Below are 15,101 nucleotides of genomic sequence, written 5' to 3'. Positions count from 1 at the left end.
ATATGCACTTGACCCCACTGGTGTTATTGTTATTTCCCTGACTTTATTCTTATTTCTTCCACTTAGAAATACTGTGAATTCTTTTTAAAAGGATTCATAATAATTAATTATCTATGTTAAAATTATCGTCAGTGATGTCATGCTCCTAAATGCATTAACAGGCAGTAGGGCTAGATCAGGAATATCTGCTCCCATAAATGCCTGGTTTTGCAGCAAGGGACAAAAACTGAAACATGCCTTAGCAATACATATTTGTATACACTTAAATTTGGGTGTTTTCCCTATTTAAAGGAATTTATCTTTCCCAAAGAATAATGGTTGTAAGTCAGAAAGGGAATGGAAGTCCTATGGACTCCAACACTTGCTTGAAGTTAGATTTAACATGCTTATATCCCTTGTAAAGAAGAGGTATTTCTAACAAGGAATGTTGCACTATAAGTTTCAGTTTTGAATAACCACATGAAACATAAATGCAAAATATTCAGTTATATTTCTAGTGTTTCAGATGGAAATATTTAGTTGATCCATAAAGTACTCCAAATTTGGGCTATCCTGTGTAGCAACTGCATGCCACAGGGTCTCAAAAAGTCACAGGCATCTAATTCTTTTGATCTAAAAGTAAGCATAAGACAAATAGATTGTTTTAATTTCCATCCTAAGAACTTTCCTGTTCCAAAAATGAAGAATTAAGAAACTTGATCATCAGCAAGAACTCTTGAAGAGATGTTGCAAATCAGTTAAAGCCAATGGATATTTCTCATTGCTTGAGCATTTTTAATAGATAAGGATCATGCACAGGGTCAGTTACAAAGGAACCTGCCTCTCTCTTTTCCCCCACAACCACCTTTTAACACTTTTTGCCACATTCCTTCATGCAATTATGTGTGGGCAACATTTTTGCGCTATCAATACCTCAAACCTCAACTTTATCTACTGTTATAGTTAACCTAAGCACTAAAAACAGAAATGCAAAACATAAAAAGTTTAGAAGGAAACTTTTCACTGTAGTTTTCAATGTTTTTTAAAAATTGAATTGGTTCTACAACTCTTTCTGATTCAAGCCGTAGGCATTTACAATAGCATCAAAAGCACTCCAAGTTAGGATACTTTGCAAACTGAGATATAGTTGCCTGCAATTGTATTGTATTGTACATGTATTGTAATGCCTGTATTGTACAATACCTTTGTCATAATGATTTAACATATTTGGAATGCAGATTTTTTCATAGTTTTTTGAAGTGCTGCCCCTCAACAGAGAAAAACACAAAAGTTAAAGCTTATGAAGCCTCATGTTTCCTTCATTGTGCCCTCTCCAGATTGTGTAAACAACACGCTTATCAATATTGGAAGGAGCATAATAATGTCTTATCAGGAAAGTAGCATTTATGTCTTACACCCTTTATTTCGATAATCCTACCAGGATAAAATCTCTGTTTGACTAGCTTCTAGAAAACTTGATAATTTTGCTGGAAATGTCAACATTGAACCACCCCACATTGCTGTTTGATTGTCAGGATTCATATAAAATTAGTGATGTAGCTCAACAGAGAAAAAGCAAATCCCTCTCACCTACCACCATTGTAAGACTATCCACCTCCAGTGAAACAGAAAAATACAACTGTAAGAAATACTGATTGTACCTGGAAAAAGGAGAATGTCCTCAAAGACTTGATACAGAAAGGAGCTAGTCATTAATCTTGATTCTATATAGGGTGTTATATGAATTATATATATAGGATATAAGCTTATGCACAGATAACAACGCAAGTGTCTACAGATGTTGGCACATTTGTCTATATAACTATCCTAATTGAAATCAATCCTTGTGAAGAAAATGTTTGTTTATATACACAGGATGTGTTACAAATATAAAAAGAACAAAAATGGAAATGTATATATTTTCATCTTGCACACTGTTTTTAATCTTGAATCAGTTTTGCAAGCTTTTAAAAATGGAGTAGGATTTTATTACTGTTATAAATTATCTACCTTTCCTAGAAGAAGGTAGAAGAACATCATGTATTAAAAACTAATATTATAAGAAATTAATTCAGACTCAAAAAATATGATTCTGCAGAACAGCATATTTCTTCTCATCCCTCTCAGCTCACTAACATCCTCAATATTTAAGCCAGATGAAACAATCAAAAAGAAAGGAAGTTCAATTTTTACTTTAAATGAAGGCTTTGAAAAAGAGAAAACAGAGAGATTTTAAACTAGAATTACAAACACCAATTACTACTAAGCTAAATTTCATAAAATACTGTTAGTTTTCTCATAACAATCCTTGCATTTATATTGCGGTATGCAGCCCCTTTTTGTTAAGAGACTGGTGGTAATGTTTGCACGTCAGTTCTGTTGTCTGCTTCACAGAGGGGGTCTACTTGACACCTCCCAAGCCTTGTTCCTTCCTGTCCTGTTTGTACAGAAGTGGAATGGAAAGCCTTGAATATTTTATTTTCACATTTTCCTATTTTATTTTATATACATAAACTTTGTAAGCAAAACCATGACCAAAGAGCTAACATTTTCACACCTTGCTGTCACAGTCTCTTTTCCAAGCCTCCAAATTACCCAAGAATCAACCTTTACCTTATTCACCTATTTTTATGACAAAACCTTCTCATAAGTATGTCATTCCACCAGTCAAGGAGATGAAGAAGGAAGACCTTTTGAAACTATGAAGACTTTCTTCTGAAATACAAGCAGAAATGGTGATTTAGCTTTACTAGCTGGATCCTGGATATGCAGAGAGGAGACCATAGTGGAGGGGCACTGGTCCTGCTCTATCAGTGGGCATCTCCTCCTGGGATGGCAGGAGACTCATAAGAAACAGCAGGGTGAAGTGCTTTCAGCTACTTCTGCTTCCCAAAGATAACACTTGTACAAGTAATCACATACCCCCATTGTGCAAGAAGGGTAACTTAGACAAGTTTATCTTATGCAGCACAGTAGAAGGCATCAGGTCATATTGCCCATCTTGTCTACTTGTGCAAAATGACAATGAAACAGCTATTCACATCTTTATTTTAGGGATTATTGTTGCTCTGCACCATCGGATTTCACGGCACACACTTTGCTGAGAACTGCATGTCATAAAGATGTCTTTTGTGAAAAGTGCAGAGAATATGCATTAATAGGAAAAAACATTTGTAGTTTCCCAAATTGTTGATGATTGGTCTGTCTCTGCAGACAGCTATGGCAGTCTTACACATTTATCAAGCACTGAAAGGCAGGGCATGGAAAACTCTGGCAGGGCAGAAGGCAAAGATGATCCAAAAATAAAACTGGCACTAAGCACATGAGATACATACAAAATACTCACAACTGCAAATGAAAAGCCTCTGATAGTTTTAGAGGCAACAAATAGTGGGCCAAAAATTATCTGGTTTCTAACAAAGACCTGTCAGAGACTAAGTCACCTTGCTAGCCAGGTGGTTAATGGAAATTTTTTGTTACTCTACATTGAGGAAATAGTATTTACACTCAGCTAAACTGAGGATTTACTATGGCTATATTTTTAGTTCTGGTAATAAAAGAAAAATATAAACAGATGGCTCCAGCATATGTGGCTGATAAAACATGTCAATTAAACTAAAGAGCATACTGGTAATAAAATCATGTCACCTAACATTCTAAGGGCAGAAATCCATGACTATTTAAATGACAATACTAGGAAAATGCAGGCCTTAAAACCAAATAAGTCTGACTGTCAAGGAATGTCATTTTGAGTTTAGCCTGTTGAAAAAAGAGGGAAAATATCAGAGTGTTAATAGAATGACACGTAGAGCCTTACTACATGATTCACCACATTATTCTTCAGACAAAGAAAGCTGAATACCTAACATGAAAACAACTTGCCATTCAAGAATTAAAATGTGTGAGACTTAACACTTTGTGGGTGTTTTTTAAGCAACTTCCAGATATATCTATATCTATTAGATTTGCTGCTGGCAACATAGTGTTTTGCATACAGTCAGAGTTCATGGAGTTTCCCACAAAATATATCTCAAACTCAAAATATTTTGCTATAGTACATTTTTTACACATTGGCAAAAAATGATTAATTTTCCTATCACAATTGCCAGGCATTCTTATGCAATGAAGTGCAATAAACACTCACTCATATAAACATCTATTTAATTAGGGAGCTGGATCTTCAGTCTCCAATGCTTAAAGAAAAAGGAAAAGTCTTGGGATTGCAGTTCATCAAGCAAGTTTCAATCTTATCTTGTTTTGGGGAAGTTCATGATCTTTGCATTCAGGACAAATTACGTGAAACAAGCAACTGGAAGATACTCTGAAGACTGTTTTGTCTTTGTACAGCTCCAACGCTTTAGTTTAGTTTAACACAGAATTTCACCAAGACATAAACAGTAAAAGTAATCAACCTATGATGAGCTAAGTGCCCTCAGAAACTCATTCCACTGTTTCATGTGTACAATTATCTTTCTACAGCATCCTCTGTAGCCTAAAATACTTGCTGTGTTCTGAGCTCTTTGCTGAGACTTCAGTTTAGCAACCTCTGTCCATGAATTCCATATGGTACTGACAATTTTGATGGTGGGGTTATACCAGATTTACTCATCTAGAGCAACAAAGAATTTGACCAACAACGGTGTTGCACTGAAAAGGTATTTTGAGGGTAAGATGCTTCAAATACTAAAATAATCTTATTTTTGTAATTTCATACTTTTTATTAAGGGAAAATTCTTCTCCATGATGCTGGTGCTGAAGGCTGCTGAAAAACATCAATGCGTTCATAATGTTTAAACACATGAATATTTTGCACCTTAAAACATTTCCATCTTAAAATAACCGAAAATATTTAGGTTTTGTTCTTAAGACTGCAGATAATGTGTTGTGTTTCTGTTTTAGGATAAGGAAGAATCCTAACTTGTCTACATAGATACTTAGCAATTCTTGAAAATACCTAGATTTTCTTCTAGGAAACCATTTTCCTTACTTGTTTTCATTACTTCAGTTCATAAAACAGTATGTTTCCTAGAATTCTTTGTAATGCTGGCTCAGATATATTCATATTCTAATTACTTGCTTTAAATATTTATCTACAGCTTCCACTTTCACATCCTGTTAAGGTAGGAATCAACCAGCTATAAATTTTAACGTTGTCAAATCTGAAAATTAAAATGGACCAGTCAACTTTATCCAAATACAGATAAAGTGAAATTTTTAATCTCAAGATCCATTAATTAGGAGTTCACATTTTTTTCATTTTTATTTTTTCTATACACAAAGCAAGTCATTATGAATCTGTTTATCCCACTAGTATAAACAAAGAAGCTGAAATGAAAAGTTGGACAACCATCCTTCAACTTGATTTTTTTAAAGGAAACACAGTATCACAGTTACAGAGCTATCGCAGGATTTTCTCTTTTTCCCCCCTCCAGCTATACAGCTCATAAGTCAAGCCTCAGGCCTTCTTACACGCTGTAGTGGAATTGCATATTTCTTCAATTTCTCAGGCAGGTCCTGGGTCAAAATACATATCAATTGTATGGGCTACTTCTACATTAGCAAGTAATGTGGTGTAATAGATTGAAAGAGTTGGAGCTGAGTCTCTTCTTATCTACAGTGTCCTCAGTCCAGGGGGGTCAGTCGCCTCGCATTGCAGACCCTTACTTCTGTCCACTTTCATACAATTTCTGAGTTACTACACTGAGTGTGCATAGCTCATCCCATCTCCTTGCTCCAAGCCTGGACAACGTGCACTGCACAGTGTTGTAGGGGATGAATAGAAGACCTTATCCAGCAACACAGAGGCAGTGTTGGGAACATCCCATGAATGAACTGATGCCTGTCTTCTTGCACCTTCCCACCCGTGAAAGAATGGAGTGATATGACTTTCTAGGTACCCTTGCCATCACGGTAGTTTGCCCACAGTCAGCTGGAGACTTAAAATCAGAACAGTTGAGACTGGCAGGACTGTCTCATCCCTGGAATATGGGACAGAAAGCACTGGATACTCACCTTTCTAATGCAGAAAACATTTCATTGGTGCCCTTGACTGTTAGCTGCTATCAAGCCCTTCACCATCTTTGCATGATGTTTCAGGAATCCTTATCCATGTACAAGTCAAATAGACAGTCACCCTGTGAGCCTGGGTTCCCCTGACTCCTACTGGTCAGTGGCTTACCAGCTTGGGATGAGGAAATCCACTATTGGCAGACGTCTCTGATGCCATCCTCCAAACACTCTTTGCCCAGTCACAGCATATAGCTGATAGCTATGAAACCACCCAGATATTTTGTATTTGTAGGTTCAAAAAATTGGAGGAACTTGACAGGTCCCATATCCCTAGCCAGTACTTGGTCCATCAAGTCTATGACTGCAAAAATCACAAGAGCTGTTGCCCCATTGTCATACAGACTTTTTTCACCACTGAAGGAGATTTATGAATCTTTTGGAGGGCTTCACTGGAGGGAGTCAGTACATCTGCATCTTCCATAATTATGAGCACAGGCTCAGCTGTGAAGCCAGCACCTTCTGCCAAGAATGGAGAGGATCATTCATGGCTACACCCTAGCAGGTGCCCTCTACTCCAATATCACTAGGGCATATGAAACCAAACTCATGTATAGAAACTTTTCAACTGGGTAACTGTGAATGTGCGAGTGAACTATGTGGCTGAGTAAGTGAATTTGCTGTGTGGATGCTTTTCTGCTATTAATAATTACAGCTTGATTCTGTAAATAACAAGTCGATAAATAAACAGAGATCTAAGAAACACCTTTTGCACTGTGTGTTTATTAGACACACACACACAGAGTCCCCAGTTTGCAAAAAGCTATTCTACGAAAGAGCTGAGTTCAATATATGTAATATTCCTCATCAAGAGTTCATAACTTTGGCATATCTAGTGATAAATACCCTTCCAAAACCAAATATTGCTTGTTCTGACGATAGGAACCCAGAGTCAAAGAAAACAAAAAATTTTAAATGAAAGTTTATATAATCTTACGTAAGAACTTGGGACTTAGTTACTTAGGAATTTTATGTAAGTATTTTCTAATGTAGAATGACAAAGACCAAAGTACAAGCCCATTCATTGAGCTAGATGATGCTAGGTCTCAGCTTTGGTCTGCCGTATAACACATTAATGTCTTAACACATAATGACTGCTCTTGTATAGATGAGAATGCCTGCATTTTTCTTTCTTCCTCCCTCCTCTCTCCACCTAATTTTAAAGAAAAAAAAAAATTGTAGCAGTCTCTTAGGTTCAGCCCAGAACAGGATGAAAAAAATATACATTTGAAAATTCTAAAATCTTGGCAGGAATCCTTTCCTGTCCATCTGTATTTCACTCCCTCAAAGACACAGAAGAAGTGGTCTTTAGGCATCCCAAAATATTTCTATGTTTCAGTCCCATTCCCCAAAACATACTTCTTTAAAAGAGGGTTCCTTTCAAAACGTGTAAAAGACCCTTTGGTCATTGTGCATGCAGGTGTCTTTTGGTATTGCTCCAAACCAATTTTCATAGACTAGCTGGATGTGAGGCAAAACCATTGAAGATAAGATTTCGGCACTACTGCTTAATAGTCCTCAAGAGTTTGCTGGGAGGTGACTCATTTTGAACTAATCTTTCCCTTCATGCCTATTGCTTGCAGTCTGTTGTTGTTAAATCAATATAATTCCACAGGAAACACCACGGTAATCAAACCAAAATACTATATTAACATATAATTATAGAGCAGTTGCAAATCTGTCCAACCTCTCATATGCCCTATAAGAAGTGTCTTAACCCTTGACACAGGTTAAGGGTGGACATGACCACCCAATAACAATGGAAGAAAAAAACATACTTAGCTGAGAACAAGCTGTAACAATGAATCATTCCTACAGTATAATGAAGGGATTATTGCACTTTAAACACTTTAAACCTATCGGATCATGCCCTAATTTGTTATAATTTGATACTTTTCTGATATTAAAACTCAGCTGCTGGTAAGCATTTGTTATGGTTAACGTTATTTCCTGCTTTTTAAACTAATTACATAAGTAAGGTAGCAATAAAAGGTTCAGGTGTTAAAAAAGCATTAGCGTAACTACACAGTGCATAGAGGGAAAATATTGATAGCAGCAGATGGTTAGTGACAGTTTCTATCAAAAAGACAATTTTATTTTTCAGCTATGGATGTGATTATAACAGGGAAAGTGCAGAAATACAGCTAAAACAGTGGATCTAGTTCCACAGTGAACTGCGAATGTTGGCAGCAATGGCCAGCTAGACGCCTAAACAGTATGAATAAGCTTGCAATTATGATTCAACCTTAGAGGATAAAGTGAACTGCAACACAGCAAAGGTGAAAAAAAAAGCAAATCTTAATCAGCAAGCTCAGCTCCCTCGCCAGCACCAGGAGGAAGAGGTGCAAGTGCTGCACAGACCCCTACCATTGTAGCCGTGAAGGGGATATTGTCGATCACGGAGGAGGCCAAAGCAGACACCCAGAGCACTAAAATGATGGCCACTGCCAAGCGCTGCTCCTCAGGAACCACCTGGAATTGAGAGAGGTGAAATTGCAACTTTGAGGAGATCAGTGTTGCTCTGTCCCCCTGATGGCATAATTGCACATTCTCCACAGTTTTAATTTATCAACATTTATTATTCCTTCAGGCTCTGAGATAGGAAAAGCATCTTAAAGAAAATAGCCTGACATTTAGTGACACAATATTGTTCTTTTTCCAAGAAAATTTGAACAAACGGAAATGCAAAGACACATATTTCTAATAGTCGTACTTACATTGCACACAGGAAATAAACTGTGCAACTGTAAATTTTCCTCTTTTGCTCTTTATATTTTCTTGGGTTTTTTAGACTATAGAAAAGGCTTCCCTTTTGCATTTATGGCTATGTTTGTTCTGGCTGTGGACAGATATATACATATTAAATATTACACATGCCAAAGTATAACATGCTTTCTTGATATTGCTGATGCAGGAATGTAATCATTAACATTAAATTCAAAATGAAGGTATTATTCATTATTCTATTGGACTAAAACTATTTTCCTTACCTGTTAAAAAACTGTAAATATTTTAAACAAACCTTTATTAACAAAGCTGTCTGCTCTCCTATATAGTCTATTAAGTGCAGATGAGCCAAAGCCTAAAAAAAAAAAGACATTGATATTAACTAGTGAAGTACCTGATGCAGTTACATTTTTTTTTCTCCCATGGATGTAGGCAAATGCAACAATTCCTTTCTATTCACAAGATATTGATATTCATCTCATGCAGCTTCTACAGCAACTTTGCAATTGGTAGAAATAAAAGGCACAGCAGGAATTAGTAGCTGTATTTGCAGAAGTGGGTTGGTTGTGCTGGAGTGATTGGTGGGATTACTTAAGAGTGTGGGCCACAGGCACCAGAGAATGGGTGAAATTTAAAGATGACATTCTTCTGTGGATACATGTTTTCTGAATACCTGAATACAACCAGTTTTAAACCAACTTCCCCAAAACCACAATATAGATAGAAGTATACCATGTGTTTAAAAGGTCAGATGAAATTAGGCATCTCATGCTCAGTCTCAGACAAAGAAAAGAGAAAGCAAAATACATGCTTCTGTGAAACAGCTTCCTCAGACCCATAAAAGACCAACAGTACCCAGCTGCCAAAACCAGGCCAGAGATCTTGGGTGAGCAGAAATTGGCACAGAGGCAGCAGCACCTGAAAGGCAGGAAAACCAGCTCTCCGATCCCCATGTCAGGCACCCGAACTGAAGAGGTGAGCCCTGTAAGCACTGGGCCCGGGACAGCCTGGACCAGAGTGCTCTGTCCTCCCTGCGAGAGCCATTCCTATTCATACAGGATACTCAGATAGAATCTCATACAACCACGGTTACTACCACAGATGGAAAGACATAGCAAGACTCCAGCCTAGTGGTGATTGCTCTGATCTCTCCTTGGGCAGACAGGAGAATATAAACTGAGTATTCACACCCCAGGAGAATGATCTATTCCCTCAAACTACAAGGTGAAGGGAGAATTTTAACTCATGAGAGCTACCCTTTAATTCACTTTGGTTTTGTTTTCTTTTCTTACAAGTGTCCAGAATGAAGTACTATTTTCAGATTGAATGGGATATATCTATTTTATGACTTTTCAGTTTCTCGGGGGAGAAAATCACCATTTTTGGTTCAGCCTGGACCAAGCTGGTTGGCTGCTTTTCATTTTTTTCTGCCATGACAAAGAACCAGTCAGCTGTGATGTCTCACTTACTGACTCCATTCCCACATAGAGCCGCAGAAGTCAGTATTCACACAACAAAACTCAGTATAACCTGCACACCTGGCAGTCAGACAGAGCCCTTTAGAGACATCAGTGGAAAAAAACCATTCAACTCCCACTCTGTCAAATTCCATGACAGAGATGGACAAAGATCCTAATAGGCATCGATTGGTGTGGTATAAGACATGGTAATGTCAGAGTGACAAAGGGGCTGTCATTCAGACCAGCAATTCCTGCACTTGCAGCTCATTCAGGCAGCAGCTGAACACTAGTGGTTTGGGTATCACCACATATTAAATTTGGCCCAGAAACTATACTTCCTTTTAACAATGCATTGCACAAGAAAACGTTTACCTACATTTAAAGATTCAGCACACAGAAAACAAGTGGTAAGACTTTTAAATACACACACATACACCTTACCTTAATAAAAAAAAATTGACATTTTTCATTGAATCATAGAATCATTTAGATTGGAAAAGACCTTTAAGATCATCCAGTCCAACCATTAACCTAACATTACCAAGTCCACCACTAAACCAATTAAGGGTAGAGTAGCAATTTCATGTTTCCTGGCTTGGTGGCTGGATTATTTTTAATGAAAGTAAAAACTAGGAATCATTAAGGTTGGAAAGGATCTCTAAGATCATCAGTCCAACCATCAACCCAACACCACCATGTCCACTAAGCCATGTCCCAAAGTGCCAGGTCTACCTGTTTTTTGAACACTGACTTTTTCATGACTTTGTCTTCCCAGGTGAAAGTTTCCTAAGAAATTAATTCTTGCTGATAATTTTAAGTTACCATTTTCATTCTAAGCTATCTGTATTGCTTTGTCAACTCAAAGGTTATGAACGTGACTTTTAAAATGTATGTAAAAGCAGTATTTTTAATGAACTGTAATATTTTTTCTGCAATTGCTTTCAGTTCACACTTTAAAAAAAACTTTTTAACACATAGCTGTCAGCAACCAGAGCTCAGATTTACATTCAGTTAACACTGCTGGCTTATTACTTAATTATCTATTAAAACAACATATTACTTTTCAGTAACACTCAAAATTTGTTCTGGAATCCAGACATGGTACTACAAAAGAGATATTTGGGAAAGACAGAAGGGAAAGAAGGACATGCACATCACTCCTGCAAGACAGTCAGTCTGCAGGTAGCCCATCTTATTAGAGATGATGACAGTCATCAACTTTAGGATACCTCTACAACATCCAGGCCAATTGCCTGCAAACACCTAAGTGAAAGTCAGCAATTAGTACCCTGCCACTGGCCCCCCCGGGTGTAAATTGCACAGAGGGTCTCCTGGATCTTCCAGTGCCTTTGAAGAGGAATAAGTATTACTGCATTAATTGGTGCCTTCACGCATACAAACTCCTGTCTGACAGCTCAAAATAGAGTTTTACTGCAGAAAAAAAATCACATACCATTTTAGCTCAAAGTTTAATTCATGCACAGAAATTTGTGTGAAACCCTCTTATGGACAGCACATCATGATGACTGTTGTAAATAAACTTTGCCTGAAGGGATTAAGGTAAAATGTCAATTTTGACTATAAAATTGAACAAAATACTGTATCCCTGAGAGGCACAGGAACTTGTGTCACAAAAAGAAGCAGCAGAAAAATTTTGTAACCTGTAACAGCCATTTGTGAACAAGGACTAAAAAGACAGTTGTAAAGATGAATTACCTGAAGAACACAATAGAAAACAACAGAGCTCCAAAGGGTTTCCAACTTTTTCATTGCAAAAGATCTACCAGACTGGACCAATGAGCAGCCAAAGGTAGAACCTCCAAGAGTTCCCCCATGGCGCTGTAACTTAATTCACATTTTCCAAAATTACTTGCAGCCTAAGCCTCACACAGGCTTTTAAATATGCCTTGTAGTAGGAAAGGGAACATTTATAGCAGTAGGAAATAGCTTCAAACTGGGAACCCTCTAAGATGAAGGATCACCAATGGTGATCCACAAGGAAATGAGCTGACAACTGCTGCGTGTCTAACCCATGGAAAGATTTCTTATACTTCAGTGCATATCTTTGTTTTGACTCACTTCTTCTTGACACTGTTAACCTAAAGGAAAGAAAAATGCCTTGGCAAGGACTGTCATCTCCTGCTAATCCAAAGGATAATAGATTCAGACCAAAATTAGCAGCAATGACACTTAGAACATTTTTCTCATTCATTTATAGGGAAGAATTCGGTGTGTCTCACTTTTTTTCTTGATTATGTGTACAAATTTCTTTCATGACTTTAAACTGCTGTTATTCTACAGAGCGAGGAAAAATATTCTTTTGCTAGCAAACTATTCACTGGTGACCTGAAAAACCATACAAACGAAGTTCAGTGAATTACAACAGTCGTATCCAAAGTCTGGCAGTAAATGGCAAATAACTTCCTGCATGTTTTACTATGCTATTGTGCAGTCACACAGCACTCAAATCAAAACCATTCAATCCAAGCTAAAACAATAAATACATCAGGGAATGCAACTAATAAACTGTTACAGCAGCAGCAGACAAAATAAACATGGCTTCCATAGATTCCCTATAAGAGCTAGAAAATGCAAGGATATATAGAGCCCAATAACACAGAGAACTACAAACTGCCTGTGCTAATAGGTGTACAATAAATCAACATTTTCTGATGAATTTTAGACCTACTAGCTCCCAAACAAGCCTCCTAATGATAATCAGAGTTTCCATTCATCCTACAAGCGTCCAGAATGAAGTCCAGATTTTGACTTCCAGTTTGGCATTAGAGTTAGTTGAATTATTTACTGTTTGTAATTGCCTCAAATTTTGTCCCTTTTACTGTCGGTGATTTTTAAAAAATAGATCCCAATTTACAAATTCTTGGGCTTTTTGCAATTACTGTCGGGGGGGGTGGTGGTGGAAGAAGGAGGCTGTGTGAGCAAATTTCACTCAGACAATTCACTAGCCATGGCAGTGCCAGTGGTCACTTGCATTTTGTCAGTCATGTTTCTACAACATTTAAAGCAACAAATAACAACTGAAAAATACAAGCATCCTAGGGAATGCACAGAAGCCTAACTGACAAGTAAATGTGAGTATTCATACAAAGAATTATCTAAACATTTGGGGTAAAATAAATCCTCTCAGGCTATACAAAAGCATCGAACAGTAAATAAAATGGGATACAAACATGGCTGGACTGTTTCTAATAGTCAAGCAGACAAGCACAAATAAATTACACAGCAAGATATCCAGCCATTTCAAGTACTGAATATCTTTTTAAATTACAATTGCGAACTGAAATTCAGTGATATTATCCTTTCAAACCATACTCCTATGAAATCTCCTAGGCCATTTGGTAGCCAGCATGTAGCAGACAGCATTAGGAGTATTTTCAACTCTGGTTTATTATTCTTCTTCTTCTATTTTTCCTATCACTTGTCTAAATAATTGCAAAACAAACACATACATACATATAAACTATCAACACACATAGACCACCAACAAACCTGGAAACTAAAATTCCACTTATATGAAAATGATTGTGTCAGATACATTCAGCAAATGCAGCAGAAGGAGAGAGAGTGAGACCAAGCTTACAGTGAAAAATTAAATCTCAAAGAGGTCCTGCCAGCTTCCACCGCTCTGCAATTTCTCTCTGTACTACCATGACTACACTAGATCTTCAATATTCCAGCAGGATTGAATCTGCAGGAGGCCTCTTCCCAGGAACATCATCCACATTTTAAGTCAGTTGTAACTTTTCAGGCTTTAGAAATCAGAGAATCTTACCTCCATGAGAACAAACAATGCTGCAAAGAAAAGGAGGGTTGCCCACTCAACTCTGTTCAATATCATCTCAAAATCATGGATGTCTGCTAGCACTAGCAGCCAAATGGCTCCCAACATGGCAATCCAGCCTGCATTAGAAAAAGAGAGAACACGCATTACACTTCACAGACTTGTTACATGCCAACAACATAAAAGTTACAGTATTGTGTTTTTCAGGGCCTTGAAGACTCACTGGCTATGTGCTCTAGAAGACAAACAGAGGAAGGGAAAAGATCTTTAAAACAGAAGAGGGGCTGACTTCAAATAGCAAAACAGGCTCTTTCCAGACAGGATCCCTCCATACATCCTGAAGTGTTTTAAGACACATACTTTGGTAACTGATTGAGAGAAAATGCAAATGAAATGCACAATCAGCCAGAGAACATAATCAGCGAATCTCCTGTCCAAGCAAGGCTCACTTTCTCTCTGCACAATTAAAATTCTTTCTGGAGCTGTTTGATTCCTCTGACATATTTATCTTAAACAATGGAATGGGATTTCAGACATGAAACAAAAGGGTGTTGGGTGGTTTTTCCTAAGAATGATGCTCCTCTTTCTATCTTTCTTCTATATTTTTTTTCTTAAATAGCAGATTTTTTTTAATAAAAGAAAAATAAGATACCTAATTTAAGATTTTTTTAATGACATGGAAATAAAGCCTCCCAACTCGTCAAGTTATTTCTCTCTTTGCTGTGACTATTCCATACAACTTATCCTATTTCATATATTCGCAGTTGGAAAGTGACAGATTCACAAAATTGCAGAAAAAGTAAGGCAGAAAGAATAACAACAATCTTTCCTGGCAAAAAACTTTAAGTCACAAATTTAAAATCAAATAACAAATGTAACTTAGGGAGAATAAGCCCCTGCTACAAAGCAGTTAGACAAATAAAGTGAGCCCTCTCCAGAAGTCTTCAAGAACCACAGTTTTAAGAAAATTCAAAGATAGAAGACTGATTCATGAAAGTTTACGCCATTCAATTTACAGCTTGTGTGTAAGTGTTTTTCTGGTAGGTTAAAAGAAGAAAGAGATCCAA

At 37.2% G+C, this 15,101-nt stretch overlaps 1 protein-coding gene across 1 annotated transcript in view; it reads right to left on the bottom strand.

Moving 5' to 3' along the window:
• Nucleotides 1–15,101, bottom strand: part of OCA2 (OCA2 melanosomal transmembrane protein) — a 200,490-nt gene that overhangs the window by 67,832 nt on the left and 117,557 nt on the right. Inside the window, exons 18-20 of the mRNA XM_075723222.1 lie at nucleotides 14,026–14,153; nucleotides 9,068–9,127; nucleotides 8,413–8,517 (exon numbers count right to left, since the gene is read on the bottom strand). Coding sequence (XP_075579337.1) covers nucleotides 8,413–8,517; nucleotides 9,068–9,127; nucleotides 14,026–14,153 — 293 coding nt within the window. The remainder of the gene's footprint in view (nucleotides 1–8,412; nucleotides 8,518–9,067; nucleotides 9,128–14,025; nucleotides 14,154–15,101) is intronic.

This window comes from Pelecanus crispus, chromosome 1, assembly GCF_030463565.1.
Source record: "Pelecanus crispus isolate bPelCri1 chromosome 1, bPelCri1.pri, whole genome shotgun sequence".
Classification (NCBI taxonomy): domain Eukaryota; kingdom Metazoa; phylum Chordata; class Aves; order Pelecaniformes; family Pelecanidae; genus Pelecanus; species Pelecanus crispus.
This window is presented reverse-complemented; position numbering and strand designations above follow the sequence as displayed.